Below are 18906 nucleotides of genomic sequence, written 5' to 3' on the forward strand. Positions count from 1 at the left end.
TGTTCCTCCTGGTCTTACCATAAAGATCTTACCGGTCATCCTCGTACTCCTCCAAACACCAAAGATGACAGTACACCGGGCATGGAGAGGTCATGTCTTCATAAAAGGGCCATGATATAGGCCTACGGCTGCACGTTTCATCTTCCATCCTTCCCTAGTTGAGGGGTGTTTTAATTCCTGAAGTTAAAGTATGAAAGTAATTTTCAGTTACCACCATGACAATTGTGTTTTATTTTTACCATAGCAAATATTACCAGTGAAACTGGAAAGCCCAACCAGCCCTTCAATCTCAGCTCACCCATGGGAGGTAAAAATAGACCTACATAGCTCACCCATCATGACCCAGTCCCATGGTCCTACAGTTAACTAAAATATTCTAAGAGTAAGACCACTAACCACAAGCCTCCCCCACCAACAAATTAAAAAAAAAATCGTTATGTCACGACTGTCTGTTCGTGATTGCAATAAACAGATGACAGGAATCCCAGGATGATGATAATTTCGTACAAAACGAAAGGAGCAATGCTAGGGTAGGTTTGGGTTGTGAGTTATTGTCAAAAACAAAAAACATAAACAAAAACATTAAATTAAATGCAGGATAAAAACACACCCGAAATAGCAGTACAACACAAAAAGTGTGACATAATTATCACAGATCGTCTTTTTCTTTATCTAAACATCACTTACACTTGAAGGTTTCACCTGTAGCAGCTTTAGCAGAAGTATGTAGTCACAGTAGTCCCATCGTAAATAATGTAGCACTAGCACGTAGCAGCAGACGACACACCGTCCCGGCCACAAGCAAGTCACCTCCGCTTGTGGCTTGAAATCTGTGACGTCGCGGCCACGGCCGCAGCCAAAAGAAAAAAAAACATTCGGACACGACTTCAAAATGGCGCGCACTGCCAGCGGCCGCAGCCGCAGCCGATATCGAAACATTCGGACACGGCCTTACACGGTCTATTGGAGGGAAATGGTTGATCAGCCTGGGGAGCCCCATGTGACCTTGACGTCATATTTGAAATAATATTTACAAACTGGGGGGGGGGGGGGGTCGAACACACACACTAAGCCCACAATAGCATCCGAGTATTATAAATAACGCCCTCTGTTGGTCTAACAATTGTGCAGCCTTAGTTTTAACCATGGCTTTAATCTCCTCTAATATTCGGAAAGGCGAGTGTCAAAGGTTTCCGATGATACCATGATGTACGTAGGGGGTACCGAACGACAGAACTGCGAGGAATACAAATCAGCGATACTTCGCGCTATGTAGAAATAAAAGGGACACAAATGACGTTTAAAAGTACGTTTACTTGACAAAATCATGTTTTTTTGTAAAGCTTCATGACTAAAATTAAGTTATCTGAATATCGACCATGAAAATATAGATCCTAAAGAAGTAGAACAAAAAACATTGTTACAAAACAAAAACCTCTCCACAACGACCCCTCCCACATGAAACCGTCCATTGCACGCTAAAGCATTGCGCGAAATTTTACTCATTTTCACAGAGCGGGTCACTGGTCTCTGGCTACCACGGCGAACAAGTATATGGACAAGGCAAGAAAACACCAGGGCTACGTTAATATAAAGATCGCAGGTTCATAAATGTCCAAGTAATTTGTTTTTGTGATTTGTTTTCATCAAACATTAAACTAAAATGTATCCAGTCAGTTTTCATTTAGCCCTGGCGGTTTTTTTTTTTTTTTTTTTAACTGTATGATTCAAAAGTGATATTACTGAAAAAAAGTCGGTCTGATTTAAGCGGTTGTAAAAAAAGTTAACAGATGTCATGTTTGGGATGTTTGTTTGCAAACACTATAATCTTGGCTGTCTTTGCTACAAACTGGACAAAATACATTCATTGAATTTCTTTTTCAATCTATAAACTTCCGTACGAAAGAAAATAACAGTAAAGCCAAAATGGAATTTGGTCCAGTAGAGGGCGCCCCATTGTGGCAGTTTAACCCGGAAGCATATCTGACCACGTGGGCAATGTAGTGCTGTTCATGTACCCCGTGAAAAAGATGCGACATTGGTCCATTGGCGTAAATAGTGACGTCCTCTCCACCATGAGTCTCTGAATCAATTGGGACAAGCGCTGGATGGTGAAAATCGGCAGCCTCTGCACAAACAAATAATAAAACAATGTTTATCACAATACAAGTAAAATATTTGTTTACACAAGTTAATGATTAACTCTATGAAATGGCAAAGGGGCATTTTCCCTTGGCAAAATCGTGTTTGCAAAAACTTCCCTGTAACTTTGCCAAGTGATATGTTTAAGATTTAAAATATTTCAAAAAGTCTGCATATACTCGGATTTAATTTTACTGAGTGGTGTACCTGAGGGGTACAAACCAATACTCAAAGTAATCAATTGGAGCTTTACCTGTGTTGGTATCCGTCAGATTCCGTCTCGAACCAGTACTTTTGAAGCTGTTTAACTCCTCAATTCCTCCAGGGCCGTTTGCATATGAGAGTGTTGTAAATGGCAAACCGTCATTCATCAGACCTTGACGTTTATGCAAAACCATTTTGTTGTAATTAGAATTTAAATATGAATGGTTTGACGATGAATCACCATTCACTTATAGAAAACTGAGAAGCTTGCACAACTTGTTAACATTACTTACTGGTCAGAATTCAGTCTGCATTCGGGTAACTTAACGGAGTTTACTTTTTGTTTCAAAACATAATCAAGCTGCAGTCTACAAACAATTGGATTTATCGAGAGATATCTCCCTTTGAAAAAAAGGGAAGTAAATAAATAATAATAGTTAGAAACAGTCTCTCTTTAAATTCATTGTATACTATTTTGCATACAAATGATATTTTGAAAGATAAAGCTTTTAATTGTTCAAAGACACTGGCACTATTGGTAATTCTCAAAGACAAAAAAATATCAAACGTCGAAGTTGCGAGATAATAATGAGAGAAAAACACCCTTGTCACACGAAGTTGTGTGCTTTTAGATGCTTGATTTCGATACAAAAAACTCTAAGTCTGAGGTCTAGAAATCAAATTCGTGAAAAATTACTTCCTTCTCGAAAACTACGTTACAATGTTTTACACTATTAACAGCTCTCCATTACTCGTTACCAAGTAAGGTTTTATGCTAATAATTATTTTGAGTAATTACCAATAACAATAAGATAACATAACAATTAATATTTATAAGGCGCTATTCCATCAAGATCATAGCGCACTAGAAAGAAATTAACTTGGAAAAAAGTTGAGTCTTAAGGACTTTACGAAAAGCAGACAGAGTATTAGATTCCCTAATGGCAGTTGGGAGATTGTTCCAAATCATGGGCCCAGCCACACTAAAAGCCTTCTGACCTAAAACTTTGTTTGCTCGGGGAACATGCAGTGTGAGTGATGTCAAGTGTGGACCGAAGAAATCGTGGAGGAGTGTAATGTGACAGTTAAGTGGTAATAATGAGGTGTAGTTTTGTTAAAGCATAAAAACGAGAAGAGCAATCTTAAAATGGATTCGTTCTCTAATTGGTAGCCAATGAAGTTCCCTAAGTGATGGGGTAATAATATGTTCTCTCAAGGGTGTGGAACATACTAAACGACCTGCACTATTTTGTAGTCTTTGAACTCTGTCCAATTTATATGACGTTGCACCAAATAAAAGGAGATTGCCTAAGTCAATACGAGAGAGGACTAAAGCTCTGACAACATGATGGAGAGTATCCTTATCCAGGTACCGTTTGATTCTCCTAAAGTTACGTAATTGAAAATTTGTTGATTGGCACAGGCTAGAAACTTGCTTGCTCATTGTCATATGCGAATCAAATTGTATTACTAAGTTGCTGAAAGAATCAGTAGGGTCAATCGATGTATCACCCATATGCAAAGATATCTTCGGAAGTTTCTTAAGGTTTTGGGTAGTCTTGGTCCCAAGACCATTGGTGTTGCGCGGTCACACACAACCAACGTTCCGATTATGCACGGCAAAAACTGTCCACGCTTGTAATGAACGAACGCTAGCGGGCGCTCTGTTTCTCTGATTTAGATCTCACCATGGTCTTGAATATTTGCAGCGACGGGTCTTAACTTTTTAATTGTTTTTCGGCAAATCTCCCCCGACTTTCCGGTGGAGCCAATCAGAGGCTGCGTTGCGGCTGGCTCATGAATAATTCATCAGTGTTGTGCATGTAGTGTACAATGCATGCAGTAATTCCGTTGCATGACTTTTGCTTTACTCTGTGTGTGGGTATATATGTTTTTATCGAAGTATAATAATGTCCAGATCAGTAGGATTTGAAACTTTGACACAGGGTGGAAATACGATAAAGAAAGGTTTGTGGTACCAGCACAAACATTTCTATGTATAATGTCCAGATCCAGACTACTGCATTGCCATGATATGCAGCTTGAAATGCGATCGTGGCGTTATGCTCCCGACGTGCCACTGCCAGGGCCCACACTGATGAAGCCTGTATTGGCTAACCAATTTGCTTATAGTTAGCACAAAATAGTATTGCTTAGCAGAAACTGGTTGCCAGCCAATTTTTAATTAAATTTGAAATTTTGTAGTGCCCAAGTAAATTTTTGGATAGTAAAGAAATTTTGTACAGTATTTTCTGCCAAACAGATATTAACTGGTGGGCCCTGTAGTGTTATTCACAGTGAAAATTTTTTAATCTTGGGGGAAGGAAATCTTGAGGGATTCAAAAGCGTCTTTGTGAGAACGTATTTTGAAACGTAACCGTAGCTGCATATCTTGGAACGTAAGCGTAGCTTGACTCGGGATTGAAAGCGTACTTTTTGATATTGTAGCGTAACCTATTAGTATCTTGGAGTGTATAAGCGTAGCTGAGTAGCTACGTAGCTTGGAACGTAACAGTTTCTTTTGGTGGAGCGTAAGCATATCTTGGAACGTAATTCGTAGCTGCGTATCTTGGAACGTAAGCGTAACTTGACATGGGATTGAAAGCGTACCTTTTGATATTATAGCGTAACTTGAAGGAACGTAAGCAGATCTGTAAGCGCAGCTGAGTAGCTGTGTAGCTTGGAACGTTGACATCTTTTGGAACGTAAGCATATCTTGGACTGAAGCGTAGCATCTTGGAACATAAATGCAGCTGCGTATCTTTGAACGTAGGCATAGCTTGACTCGGGCTTGGAAGCGTACTTTTTGATATTATAGTGTAACTTTAAGGAACGTAGACCTAAGCGTATCTTGGAACGTAAACGTAGCTGCGTATCTTGGAATGTAAGCGTAGCTTGACTCGGGCTTGAAAACATACCTTTCGATATTATAGTGTAACTTGAAGGAACGTAGACCTAAGCCTATCTTGGAACGTAAACGTAGCCGAGTAGCTGCGTAGCTTGGAACGTAACCATATAACATTTTTTTGGAATGTAGTCGTAACAATATCTTTTGGAATAACTCATGAGAAATTTCGAGTTTTGATTGCTTGTCCAGCGGCGACTACTGCTATTCAACTCCCAGTTATTTGAGGCGAATAGTCGGGTCATTAAATTCCACTAGTTGCCCAGTTTAATCATTACCTCAAAAATAACTCTTCATTCACAGAATTAAAAAAATAATACTTTGTTTGACAAAATTATGCTTTGAGGGAATTTTGTTTTAGCATTATTTTTATTTAAACCTTTTATAAAAAATTCTCATAATTTTTTTAAGCTACTCACACAATAACACTGTCAATATAACAATATGCGATATTCCTACGTTTTGACATCATCAAAATTACCTGAAAACTCATAACAAAAAGAAATTAGGGGCCATGAATTAAAATGGAGCATATTGGAACGTTGCGATCATAAGAAACAACGGATTCGACACCCGCAAGCTGGGAGTTCATAGCGCCTGGGATTTAACACCTCCAACCCCCACGAGACACGGCATGGGCGGTACGTGATATTCCACAAGGCCTATTTCACGTTCCGATTGCTCCACGTCGTGGGGCCATACAGTGTCCGATACACGGACTCTCTGAATGCTAATTTTACGTTCGATTTTTGACCATTATTTACGATTTCAAATCGTCACGTATCCATAATCTGAATAGGTACCTATACTTAAAATTTCACTGTTTTCCTTTTAATAGGCCTATAATGACCACGGAATCACTCTTTGAGCAAAGATTATTAAAAATAGACCGCCGATCATATTGACCTTTGACTCGATCTAGTTTGAATAGTCATCTTCAATTCGTCACGTGATATGAATATTGCATATATTAAAAGTAATTTACATAGTCTGGCCACGCCTTCAATTTGCAAATATCCAAGACCATGGTGAGCACAGGACATGGTGAGATCCGTAAATCAGAGAAACAGCGCCCGCTAGCGTTCGTTCATTACAAGCGTGGACAGTTTTTGCCGTGCATAATCGGAACGTTGGTTGTGTGTGACCGCGCAACACCAATGGTCTTGGGACCAAGACTAGGTTTTGGGGAGTACCAAGCACAATGAACTCAGTTTTATTTTCATTGAGCTTAAGCATGTTAGAAGTCATACTGTCCACTGCCTTCAAAGTTATAGTTGTGGATGAAACTTACCTCCTCTGCCGAGTATTGGACTACCACGATCAGCTGCTCCTCCTATAGAGAGTACATGGCCATGGTCGGCAGTTACAATAAATAAAGTCTCCATTTCATTGGTCATTGACATCGCCTTGGCTACAGCCTTATCCATTGCATTGGTGTCATGCAGGGCGTGGTAGGCTAACCCGTCATGATGCGCATGGTAAATGTTACCTTCGTGTTTCAAATCAAGATAGTATGATATAAATTATTTGTATTTGAATTATTGAAATTTGATGAAAAATCTGGTAGTGTGTCTTGTTCGTGAAGAATGTTCACGCTGTCACCATCTTGGTCATGTTCCCTGTTTCCATAACAGTAATGAATTGTAATATTCATTGCGCAAACATGGCACCAGCCTCAGTTTGGTTACAATGGGGTATTAAGTCAAGATGGCCACACCGTGATAAAGGTCTAAATCACGCTGTCACCATCTTGGTCATGTTCCCTGTTTCAATAACAGTAATGAATGCTAACATTCATTGCGCAAACATGGCACCAGACTATTATTTTGTTCAGCCTCAGTTTTGTTACAATGAGTTTGAATGGAGTAAAATCAAGATGGCCACACCGTGATAAAGCAACATCATAGACGGAGATTTTGTCAACCAAGATTTTAAAACTAGGAAAAGACATGAATACAAAGATAACAAACGTTGGCCCTAGTTTTTAAGAATGATTGATTGCAACCAATTGGGATGTATTCTTTTTAATTAGAAGTTTGCAGCAGTGTCTACTTTGGTGACAAAATCTAGTTGATGTTTTGCTATTATTCGGTCGTCCTTGCCAACCTGCGTGGTTTAGTTATCAACAATGAAAATACATACAACCTGTGACTGAACAATGGCATCAAAGAGACAATGCAAATACTCCATAAAACGAGGTTTCAGATTGTCAATGATTTTCTTAGCCACATAAGTAAGAGGTAGGGCCTAACGATAACCTCTTGTGAAACAGCAGCAATGACACAAAGGGCTCATGTAACCTTGTCCAAGGCTCTTTACGCAAGCACCGGCCCGCTCTGAATTCACGAACTGCATAGATACTATACATACTGCACGGTATATAACAGTACTTAATACCGTGGGGTCGAAGCATGGTTTTTCGAGGTTGTTGTACCTCATACAACGAGCAACTAGACTCGTTGTAACCTCGTTGATACATCGAAAAGCCATGCTTCGACCCCACGGTATCAAGTACTGTTATGTATACCGTGCGGTATAGTATCTATGCAGTTCGTGAATTCAGAGCGGGTCGGTGCTAACGATAGAGCCTTGGACAAGGCTAGGGCTCATGAAACCAATTAGCCAACACTCTACAAAAACCAGAAACCTGTATGTTGTAATAATAACTTGCCCTCGACCATAAGGAAGAACCCGTCTTTGTCCTTCTGAAGTATCTCAATGGCCTTTTCTACCATCTCAGACAATGAGGGCTCACCCCCTACGTCATTCATTCGGTTACATTCAAATTGCATGTGACTGGGCTCAAACAAACCTGAAAAGTTAGCAAAGGTATTATAACTGTAAAACAAAAGTTTCAATAATTATTAAATCGTCCTGGTCCAGTTATAAAGTTCAAACCTACGCCTGTTCACTTGTTCCTTGTATACAAATAAATTAGATAGTCAAAGGTTTCTTCCGTGGTTGACAGCTCCCTATTAGAGAGGTTTCGCAGAGTCACCGATACTCTTACGTGAACGGACACGTCATAATACGTCATCACTTTTTGAGGTCCATGTGACGTATAACCGTTGTACACAAGTTAGAAAAGTCGCTCAAAACGGGAATCTGTCGCCATACACTTCAGTAAACAACGAGTATATTTTGTTCATGTTTTTGTAGCGGATTGTTATTTTTTAATGCACCAGGTTTTCACCATGTCTTTTAGAGGTATCATACATGGATGTAGTTGGACATTGTTCCACCATGCTTCAGAAAAAGAGAAATGGACTTAAAAGTTAGGCGACGGATATCAGTTTAGCCTGTGGAGTTTTTATGTACTGTACATTTCGTTAATAGCGCCCTCTTGAGCCTCAAGTTGAGGGTATTCGTTAGAATTTTGCGAAACAAAACTACACAGCTCACTTGACGCGAACGCGTACGGTTCGATATCTGTATGCGTATTCGTATCCGCGACTCTGCGAAACCTCTCTAATAAGACGGACACAGATTGTACGTAATATTCTGATATAAAAAATAAAAAAAAATAAAAGTGTAAACAAACAAAGTAATGTAATGGGGTAAAACCGAATCAGGTTTGCTGGAATATAAAACTTAACTCTCATTATACGGCAATTATGGTAACCTACGTCTATGTCACCGCAGTTTGTAATGACGACGTGCGGCATCTAGCCTAAAGCCCGTGCCAATAAGTGACACAACCCCACATCATGTAGTGGATTGACGTCTTTAAATTGTTCCAAATTCCACACGTACTTGCTGTTTGTCTTGTCTTTACCTGCTTGCCATTTGTCTTAAACAAAACATTTAGTGAAATAAATCCTTTACTTCATGTGACCGAAAACATCTATAAAGTCAAGGTTTGATCAAGTGTAACTATTTCGATGAGAGATACTTCTACAAGAAAACAAACTTTAAAAAGAACAATAACAAAGAAAAGGGAAAAGAAAATAAGACGAATAGATTCATTACCATTAAATAAGTTCGTCCGGATTGCGGAAGAATATTAAATTAAAGATTTGTTTTTACAAATCCAAAATTGTGTATGATGTTACTAAACATATAATTGACCAAGCTCCTAGCTTAGGAGTGAAACGTAACTAATAGTACTAAATTATATGTAAAGTATACATCATACATAATTATGGATTTGTAAAAACGAATCTTTTATTTCAGATTCATTACCACTTTATATTCAAGTACATTCCTCCTATCTTCTATAACTACGCACCATGCTGTCTCTGTGGTAATGTCAGCGCCTTGCGGCTCATGGACAGTTATCGATTCACCATTATCGACTTACCAATATTGATTTACCATTGTCGTTTCAACATTATCTTTTCCCATTATCGATTCTCCATTTCTGATTCACAGTTATCTTTTTACGACTATCGGTTCACCATTATTGATTCACAAATATTATCGCCATTATCGATTCACCAACATCGAACAGTCGTTATTGATTTACAAATATCGACTCACCAATATCGACTAACAATTATCGATCAACCATTTTTGATTCACCATTATCAATTCAGCATTATTGATTTCAGTAGCTCGGTTTCTATGGAATCTGGATGGGATCAGAAGCTGTTAAAGCAAAATGGTGCAATTAGTCATCAATAATTGGGTTTAAGTTTGATCAGGTTTACATACCGATGAGATTTCGTCCATCATTTCTAGATCCAGCTTTAGAAGAGTCCTTAGGATACTCTGGGTCGGCAGCTTCTCTCGGTAACATTTTCATCCTTCCCCCACCCATTATAACCTGGCATAGATTAATAAAGAAGTAAAGTATAAAAATGACCGCAAAAGTTGGTGGTACATTCGAGTTCGTTTGTTTGGTCGGCATACAGCAATGAATAGCAGGAAGGGTAATCTAGGAAGCTGCAGGGGCCTTAAGGCCCGGTCACACAGGCCCCGATAACGAGCACGAAAACGATAACGATAAAAATGCACGCCCTCGATTGGTTGAATGGGCGTGGGCGTATTCTGCATGGAGCAATTCAACCAATCGCGAGCGTGCATTGTTATCGTTCTCGTTTTCGTTCTCGTTATCGGGGCCTGAGTGACCGGGCCTTTATTCATGAAGCCCTCGTAAATCGGTCACTTACGTGGCTCTTAGTATTAGTAAGACTTTAGTAAGCCCTTACGTGTTATTCACGAAGCCTTCTTACCGCTTTACTACCGCGTTTCTTACTAAACCTTTCGTAACGCCTTCTTAAGCGGGAAGGCGCTTGAGCTGAACAGTCATGGATTTGTTATGTAATTCACTGGAGCGTGATCTCATTGTCCAGAACGAGTATTTATACAGTGACTGGACTGGCTACAGTCATTTAGAAGATATTTGTCACCCTGCAAACATGGAGAGCCAGACTAAAGAAAGGAGGAAGACCGTTCAACGCGAGGAGGAGGCAAAGGGGTATTGGAAGGCGAAGTTTCTCGCCTGCTGAGATAGTGAAGTTAGTTGACCTTGTTGCATTGAATTGGTAGGTGCTTAACAACAAATTTAATAATAATAATAATAATAATAATAATAATAATAATAATAATAATAATAATAATAATAATAATAATAATAATAATAATAATAATAATAATAATAATAATAATAATAATAATAATAATAATAATAATAATAATAATAATAATAATAATAATAATAATAATAATAATAATAATAATAATAATAATAATAATAATAATAATAATAAGACTTGTAATGCGCACATATCCACCCTGCTGGGTGTTCAAGGCGCAGTAAACCAAAACAAAACAAAACAAAAACACAACACAAAGAAAAACAGACACAACAAAATTAGTCATTGAAAACCTGTGACATAAGATAAGTTTTGAGAAGAGACTTGAATTTTGCGGTACAAAGACAAGATCGAAGATTAAGTGGTAGAGAGTTCCAGATGCGTGGCGCGGCTACAGAAAAAGACCTGTCACCCCATGAGTGTCGAGACTTGGGTTCAATGAGGAGAAGCATGGAACTTGATCGAAGATTCCTTGATGGAGTGTAAACTTGAAGCAGTTCAGAAATATAGTGGGGAGCCTTGCCATTTAGAGCTTTGTGGACAATGAGCATCAGCTTGAAGATGATTCGTTGAGAGATAGGGAGCCAGTGTAGTTGTTTCAGAATGGGGGTGATAGAACAGGATTTTCTAGACAGTGTCACAATGCGGGCAGCAGTATTTTGGAGCCGTTGAAGTCGAGAAATCTGGTTGTTAGGAAGACTGTAGAGAAGAGCATTGCCGTTGTCAAGACGAGAAGTAACAAATGCGTGAATGACCTTTTCAGTGGCATTTTTGTCCAAGTACTTGCGAATCTTACCTATATTCCTGATGTGATATGATGATAAACGAACAATGTTGTTGATGTGTGGCTGAAGTGTCATCGATGAATCAAAAAAAAACCTAAGTTCCGAGCTTTCAGCGAGGGAGCTATCCGAGCATCACCGATGGAGATGTATGGCACTGAAACCTTAGTTAACTGTTGACGTGACCCAAATAAAAGGAACTCTGTCTTATCATCATTTAACTTCAGGAAGTTTTGTTGTGTCCAACGTCGAATCTCTTGGATGCATTTCTCAAGTCTTGCAATAGATGCATAGGCGTTTTCTTGAGAAGATTTAAACGTGATGTATAGCTGAGTGTCGTCTGCGTACACATGGTAATTCAGATTAAATTTGAGGATGATGTCACGAATCGGTAAAGTGTACAGCGTAAACCACTGCGTGCCGAGTACCGACCCCTGTGGCAAAGAGTAGTTCAAAACAACAGGGTCGGATATCGCAGTGCCAATACATACATGCTGAGTTCTGTTGTGGAGATACGATTTGCACCATGCTAGGGCTGTGTCCTCTATGCCAAGGTGATTCTGGAGCCGAGAGAGAAGGATGTTATGATCAACAGTGTCAAAAGCAGCACTCAAGTCTAACAGGACTAGTGCTGTAAGGTTACCATTGTCCATAGAAGAGAGAATATCGTTGCTCACACGGACTAATGCAGCCTCGGTCCCATGGAAAGGCTTGTATGCTGACTGGAACACGTCGGACAGGTTGAAAGTATGAATGTGATCAGAAATACGTGATGACACTACTCGTTCGATGACTTTTCCAAGATATTTTAAGTTTGCAACCGGTCTGTAGTTTTTGAATATCTCCTTGTCCAGGTTTGGGCTTCTTGATGAGCGGCCTGATGTAGGAAACTTTGAGGCTATCGGGGAAACAACCGGAACTGAGAGATTCGTTTACAAGCTTAGTGATGTAGGGTACAAATATATCAATGTTTTGCTTTATCATGGATGTTGATACTGGATCCAGCTCACAGGATTTTGAAGGAGATTTCATAATAACCCTTTGAATCTCAGCAACAGTGGCAGGCTCAAACACAGATAGTCTACACTCTGGTTGAAGATGTGGCAATGTCTGCGGCACGTTGTAAGGGACTGATGAAAATGATGAGCGGATGTCTGAAATCTTGGTGACAAAGAATTTCTGGAACTCGTTTGCTAAGTCCTGGTCATTGTAGGTGGATGGAAGGACAGGGGTTTTGGGTTTGAGCAACAACTTACCAATTATCTTGAAGAGCTTCTTTTGATCTCCTGAGGTTTCTTGTACTTGAGATGAATAATAGATGATCTTTGCCTGGTTGATCAAATTCCTAACTACTTTACATTGGTTGCGATATTCTTGTCGTTGTATTGCCAATTTGCCATTTTTCCGCCACTTCCGCTCCAGTTGACGACAGATCTTTCTCGCTGTACGAATATCATCATTGAACCAGGAGACTTCAGTTCGGACCTTGACTGATCTCGTTCTCCAAGGTGCGTATTTGTCCAAGATGTCACTGACTGTTTTCTCATATTGGCTGACATAGGAATCCAAGCAGTCATGATCAACTTCTAGATTTGCTAAATGAGTGCCTATGTCGCGGAACACTTCGGGAGGATTCACATGTTTCCATTGTCGGCTCTTTATAGTGACGGTTGGGACTTTGGGCTTGCACAAACTCAAGTTACACATGACTGCATAATGGTCAGATAATCCAGGTAGAATAACAAAGTTTGAGACAATTGGTGGGGGGGATTTCACGAGTTATGACAAGGTCCAGGCAATGACCGAGACGATGAGTCGGCTCCTGGATGTGCTGGGTGAGACCAAATGCTTGAAGTAGATGCTTAAACTGGTTTGCATTGGTGTTGTGGACGTCATCAACATGAATGTTAAAGTCGCCGGTGATGATGATTTCCGATGTTGATGATTTCAGATGTTGTAACGCTAAAGAGAAAGGCCGACACCTGGGCAAATCGCGGAGAATCAACTGTGTTGAAAAAGTCCTCAGACCTACCAAAGTGGTTCATCACCAATGGGATGACATTCAGAGATTTCGCAAGCTTTCACACGACGCAAACATACAATGAGAGTACAATATGTAGTTGGTTACCCCTAAACTAAAAATATAAAATAAACAAATAAACGAAGTAATTAAAGTAAATGAAGCAAATACTACAAAGCAACTCGTTCGCACCTTTGTAACCTCCCGACTTGACATGGGAAACTATCTCCTCTATGGACTGCATAATAATCGATTTACCGCTTGTCTCGCCTTCAAAATATTGCCCTCAGAATTGTAACCCGGTCCAACACTAGAGTCACATCACACCTATCCTACAAGATCTACATTGGCTACCCATTAAGGATAGAATCATCTTCAAGATCCTCGTGTATGTCTATCGCTTATATCAAAAGGCACTTTATCACCATATCTCTCAGAAGGACTCCAACCCCATATATACTTCCAACCGCCAGTCTATACGCGATCTAATAACAAACATCTTTAAGGAAACCCCTGGCCATAACATCATGGGGTGAAAGATCAATTACTTCTGCTGCTCCTTCATTATGGAACGACTTGCCGGATCATGTTAAACTCTCTCCTAGCTTTGTTCACAACTTCCCTCAAGCCTCATCTAATGAGGACTTCATAACTTTTTCCCGTTTATTGTGTCACTGCGCCATGAGCATATTTAGATGGATACCCACGCATTATAAATGTCCACTATTATTATTACTATTAACTAAATAAATCAACATAAATAATTATTTAATGATAAAATAAAATAACAAAATCACGAAAAATTTACTAAAAAGTGGGAAAAAATAGGTCAGTAAATTCTCAAAAAAATTGGGAAAGTTTGAGAATATGTCGCAAGGATTGTAGAACATATTAAAAGTTGTTGTAATTGACATAAAGCTCAATTCGCCCGAAAATGTTGGCCAGGGATGTTGAAAACGGGCTTAAGAAAACGCTTCGAAGCCGAAAACACCCCACGTAGCACTAGTAAGGACTAACGCACTCAATTGAAGTTACGAGTGCTTCGTGAATATGACGCAACTCGCTAAGACCGAACTAGTAACACGTAAGTGCTTACTAATTTAACAATGTTATGTTCTCTATCGAATGCTTCCAGCTACCTGTTTCATTGCCGGTCAGTTTGTGAGATATTTTGATTCAAAAACCAAAATAACTCATGATATTGATGAGGGTGGCGAATAATCAAACGGTACATTCAGAATAGTGAACGCAAACACTGGTTTGTGTCAATGTTGCAGATTGTACCTGTGTATCCTGTCCGAGTGTTATGAGTTGCTGAGCGATGTCAATGCAACCGATGTCAGTTTCCTTCTGCGGTATATCACAGTCACACTCCCAGTCTCGATGGGGCGAATGTGCGTAAAGTGCGGCAGGGGTAGCGTGTGTCACACGGGCAGTGCTGACGAATCCCGTTGCCTTGCCTTTAGAAAGCACACAAAGCAACGAAAACCTAAGTAAATAACTAGCACTTTTTAGCTATATTATATTCGATCGATACAATTTCAAGAACACTAGATTAAAATTATTACAAAACACTTGACAACAAATCAATGAAAGTAAATCATAATTATTATACACATATTGACTGGCAATGAGGTAATTGTACGTCTACCCCGAGGGACTTTGAGTGACCAGAAGAGGGACCTATTTCCCGAGGCTGAAGGCCAAGGGAAATAGGCCCCTCTTCTGGTCACTAACAGGCCCGAGGGGGTAATGGACGTCACTAGTTACCAAATTGTGTCGGTCTTAAATGTGAAATAAGAACAACACGTGGAAAAGAAAGGAAGTTTTGTAGTTGCTGTTCACGGTTCAAGTCAAGAGAGGGCGTTGTAACCGGGCACTATTTTCAAAGAGCTAGTTCCCGCAAAACCCTTGCGCCCGATCACTAGACTAAGCTCATCCCACGAGACCGTGTTTCAGCCAACCAAAATACAGAAAAGGCAAGAGGTGTGTTATAAAACATTATATGAATATGTTGACGTTCTTTTAAACTTACCAGACTTTTGAGCAGATATCATAACAGACTCCACATTAGCATTGAGACTAGATTTACAATCTCCTTTAATAGCAGAATCGTCTTGGCCTATCACTGCTGTCTTGGTTTTAACACCACTAAAATAAGCAGTAGCCGTACCAGCCGAGTCCGGTACTTGCCTATCGGTATTGTAGGTCTAGAGGATGAAAGAGTGCAGGAAATATTCTCAGACTAAATGCTCCGTATGTTTGACCACATGGGGCGCACTCAATATAGTGGGTGCGTTCGTTTAGCTTCCCTGGGTCGACCCCGATCTGCCCGGTACGTTCGAATAGCTTTGACGGGGCTCATCCGGGTCAGCCCCCACCCCCCCCCCCCAGTGCCCTGCTTGTGGAGTGGGTCACTGAGGTGACCTGAGGTGCATGCCATCACCACGAGAGGGCGAGTGTGTTCGTTCGATTAGCTCTTGTCAGGGGTTCACCCGAGTGAGCACCACGGGGTCGACCCAGGGAAGCTTATCGGGCACACCCACTATTTGTATCACTTCTGGGCACTATTTCCCCGGTCAGGTTCTTGCTTTTCAGAACCAGTGATTTCATTGGATAAACGTGCAGTGAGTTAAGCATTCAGTTTCCGTGTTTTGATTGGTCCGATTTGGCATTTGTACTAGCGGTCACCTGCATATGAATCTAGGTGAAAGGTGAAGATGGACAAGGATTGACCTACGCTAGAGGCCACTCTCTGGCGTTATCATTCACGAGCCTCGAAGTGTGACGTCAGATGTTCAGGCTATAGGGATATACTAGCCTGAACATCTGACGCCACACTTCGAGGCTCGTGAATAATAACGCCATAGAGTAACCTCTAGCCTCTAGGTCAATCCCCGTCACCAATCCCCGTCGCCAATCCCCGTCAATCCCCGTCACCAATCCCCGTCAATCCCCGTCACCAAGCCCCGTCCATCCCGTCCCACGATTCGTCCACTTGTTGCGCCGTTAATGTTGCTTTAGAGATGGGTTGTAATGGCTCCTTTAAGGATTTTATTGTCCTTGGTTTGTATGATTGTTATGTGGTGGCTATGTTTTCCAGTCTTTAATAACTGGTTGGGGATGAATGAATAAACCTCGTGATACAAATATGTTTGATAGCGCCGTCATTCGGTCAAAAGTACGGCGCATTTCTGTTTGAATGTCAAAATCAAAGTACAGGGCTGCGTATTGGCGGTCGTACCAATAGATGTTTCAGTCATTGTCCAGTGATTATCCAATGTCCAATTCAACCGCCAAAAACTCACCCATGGCTGGCTTAAAGTCAGCGCGAAAATAATCTGCAGTAGTTATGCAAAATGACACTCCCACAATATATCTGCATTGGTGCAAAATAATTCTCTTAAAAACTCCACAACCGGCAACTTTCCGCACAATAGTTAAACAATATTATTGTAATCATAAATAACATTTGTTATTACTTTACCGTGACATGACTTGGCTTGTTTCGATGCGGCACCATTATGAGAGCGTGGGCTTCTACGGGTGCAATTTGTTTGCAAGAACATTGCACGATTACTAGTGAGTTACTCCTGCATTGCAGTTTAAAAAGTAGTAGTAAGGGCGTTTCATGTATATAAACCAGTGGGTGGATTTCACAAGAGCTAGGACTAGTCTTATCTCGACTTAGGACGAGTTACTCGTCCTAACTTTGGACTACCCATACGTTTTTAATATCTCCTAGGACTAGTCCTAACTCTTTGTGAAATCGACCCCAGGCCTGCTTTAAGTGGGGAGTTTTTTTAAACGGTGAAGATCTCCTGCAGTAGTTGTTTCAGTGAGTAGGTTCGAGACGTAATAATTATTGTTACCTTTGACAAAGCTACACTAGGGAACTTATCCCATTCGAGGTGTGTTTCTTCCGCGTGATCTCCTTCCAGCTGCCCCTTGAGAATCCTCGCAGCCGTCACGGTTGTTATACCCATCCCATCTCCGACGAAAAACACCACGTTCTTAGCTTTATTCGTGTTGAGTGTTTGCTCTCTGGTAATAGCTTTCTGCAAACTGTCACTAGCCAGGTCATTCCAGTACTTCGCACCTACAACGATTAATTTATACAAACACTACAAACACTACTCGAAGACAATCAGATAGTGTCGTCTGCTCAGAACTGAAAGATCATTGGTGGAATGTTATGGGTTTCGTGATTGAGCTTTTGCAGATGTTGAAGCTCCTTGTAAATAGGATAAATTGATCAAGAGTGCACTTACAAAATAATTATTGACATAAAATAACTTATTTTACTAAATAAAATATCCATTTGTTGATTATGGGGGGTATTCATTTTCATTTAGTTAATCACTATACAGATATCTAATTGGCATATAGTTCTAAACAGTATTGTTATATTAATTGCAACACCGAAATACATATACCGGGTATTTTGTTATGAGTTTAAGGTGTGTTCTTTCTCGACCCTCATCTTCTGTGTTTTTCGATAAAAAATAATCGGCTGTAATATTTGTTGTGTTCGTACGTCGTTAAACTATCAATAAAAGACAATGGAACAGGGCACATTGCGTCAAAAACTCGGGTTCTATTCACGTGATAACAACAAGCAAAACAACAGAGCTCTCGTACAACCAGATCTCGCGTGAAACAATGTGATCACTAAGTCTGCATACATTATCATATTCAACTTTGATCCTTTGAAAAGTCAAATGGAGCTCTACTCTTTTCAAGCGAGAACCACTATATGCCTACTTACTTTGTGGTAGCACATTGCCTCCTGCAGTCAGCATATAGATCCAAATTAACCATGTTAATGTTGAAATCAAAGTAACAAAATCAGAAGTAATGAAACTGAGGTCATAGTCAGTTTGAATTACAGACTTCATAACTATAGAACAGCAATAACTTATCATGTCATTCATTCTTTGGCTTTTGAACCTTGGAAACAAATTATCGGTTCTTAAACTTTAATTTCATATTTCAAATGGCCATTATCTATATCGGTACTTGTACTATATCATCAACTTCACATCTGTAATTTTTAATACCAATTAATCTACTGTGAAGTTTTACAAAAAATGGGACTCCTTCAAAGTATTGTGCCGAGGTTAACTCTGCATTTTACTAAAGTGGTAAACTATGTCGGTCAATTTTATACTTTGTGTTACTGTAACGGTTTTTCAGCATAATTGTATGAGGAGTTGTAATAAGATTTGTTTAAAAAAAAATCACATCGAAAAACTAATAGTTACGAAAGCCCTCCAGAAAAAAAAAGATGTTTAAATCTGTGACAACGGCTTGATT

At 39.9% G+C, this 18906-nt stretch overlaps 1 protein-coding gene and 1 pseudogene across 1 annotated transcript; one reads left to right on the top strand and one right to left on the bottom strand.

The window, feature by feature from the left end:
- Positions 1–18906, top strand: part of LOC139950315 (tripartite motif-containing protein 2-like) — a 196399-nt pseudogene that overhangs the window by 60976 nt on the left and 116517 nt on the right.
- On the bottom strand, positions 1881–18392 carry LOC139950962 (alkaline phosphatase-like). Its single transcript, XM_071949792.1, has 10 exons — positions 18359–18392; positions 17463–17689; positions 15626–15800; positions 14875–15050; positions 9905–10016; positions 8946–9041; positions 7923–8063; positions 6543–6740; positions 2396–2518; positions 1881–2128 (listed from the first exon to the last, which is right to left on the bottom strand). The coding sequence occupies exons 1-10, from the start codon at positions 18390–18392 to the stop codon at positions 1881–1883; spliced, it is 1530 nt and encodes a 509-aa protein (XP_071805893.1).

This window comes from Asterias amurensis, chromosome 18 (assembly GCF_032118995.1).
Source record: "Asterias amurensis chromosome 18, ASM3211899v1".
Classification (NCBI taxonomy): Eukaryota; Metazoa; Echinodermata; class Asteroidea; order Forcipulatida; family Asteriidae; genus Asterias; species Asterias amurensis.

What these genes read in the sequence shown, in the direction of transcription:
- LOC139950962 (XM_071949792.1), bottom strand. Translation starts at nt 18,392, where the DNA reads ATGCTGACTGCAGGAGGCAATGTGCTACCACAAA. An exon ending in TGATGGACGAAATCTCATCG is followed by an intron (nt 9,042 to 9,904) that starts GTATGTAAACCT and finishes GTTTTGTTTAAG; the next exon opens with ACAAATGGCAAGCAGGTAAA. An exon ending in ACTACATGATGTGGGGTTGT is followed by an intron (nt 8,064 to 8,945) that starts GTCACTTATTGG and finishes CTAACTTTTCAG; the next exon opens with GTTTGTTTGAGCCCAGTCAC.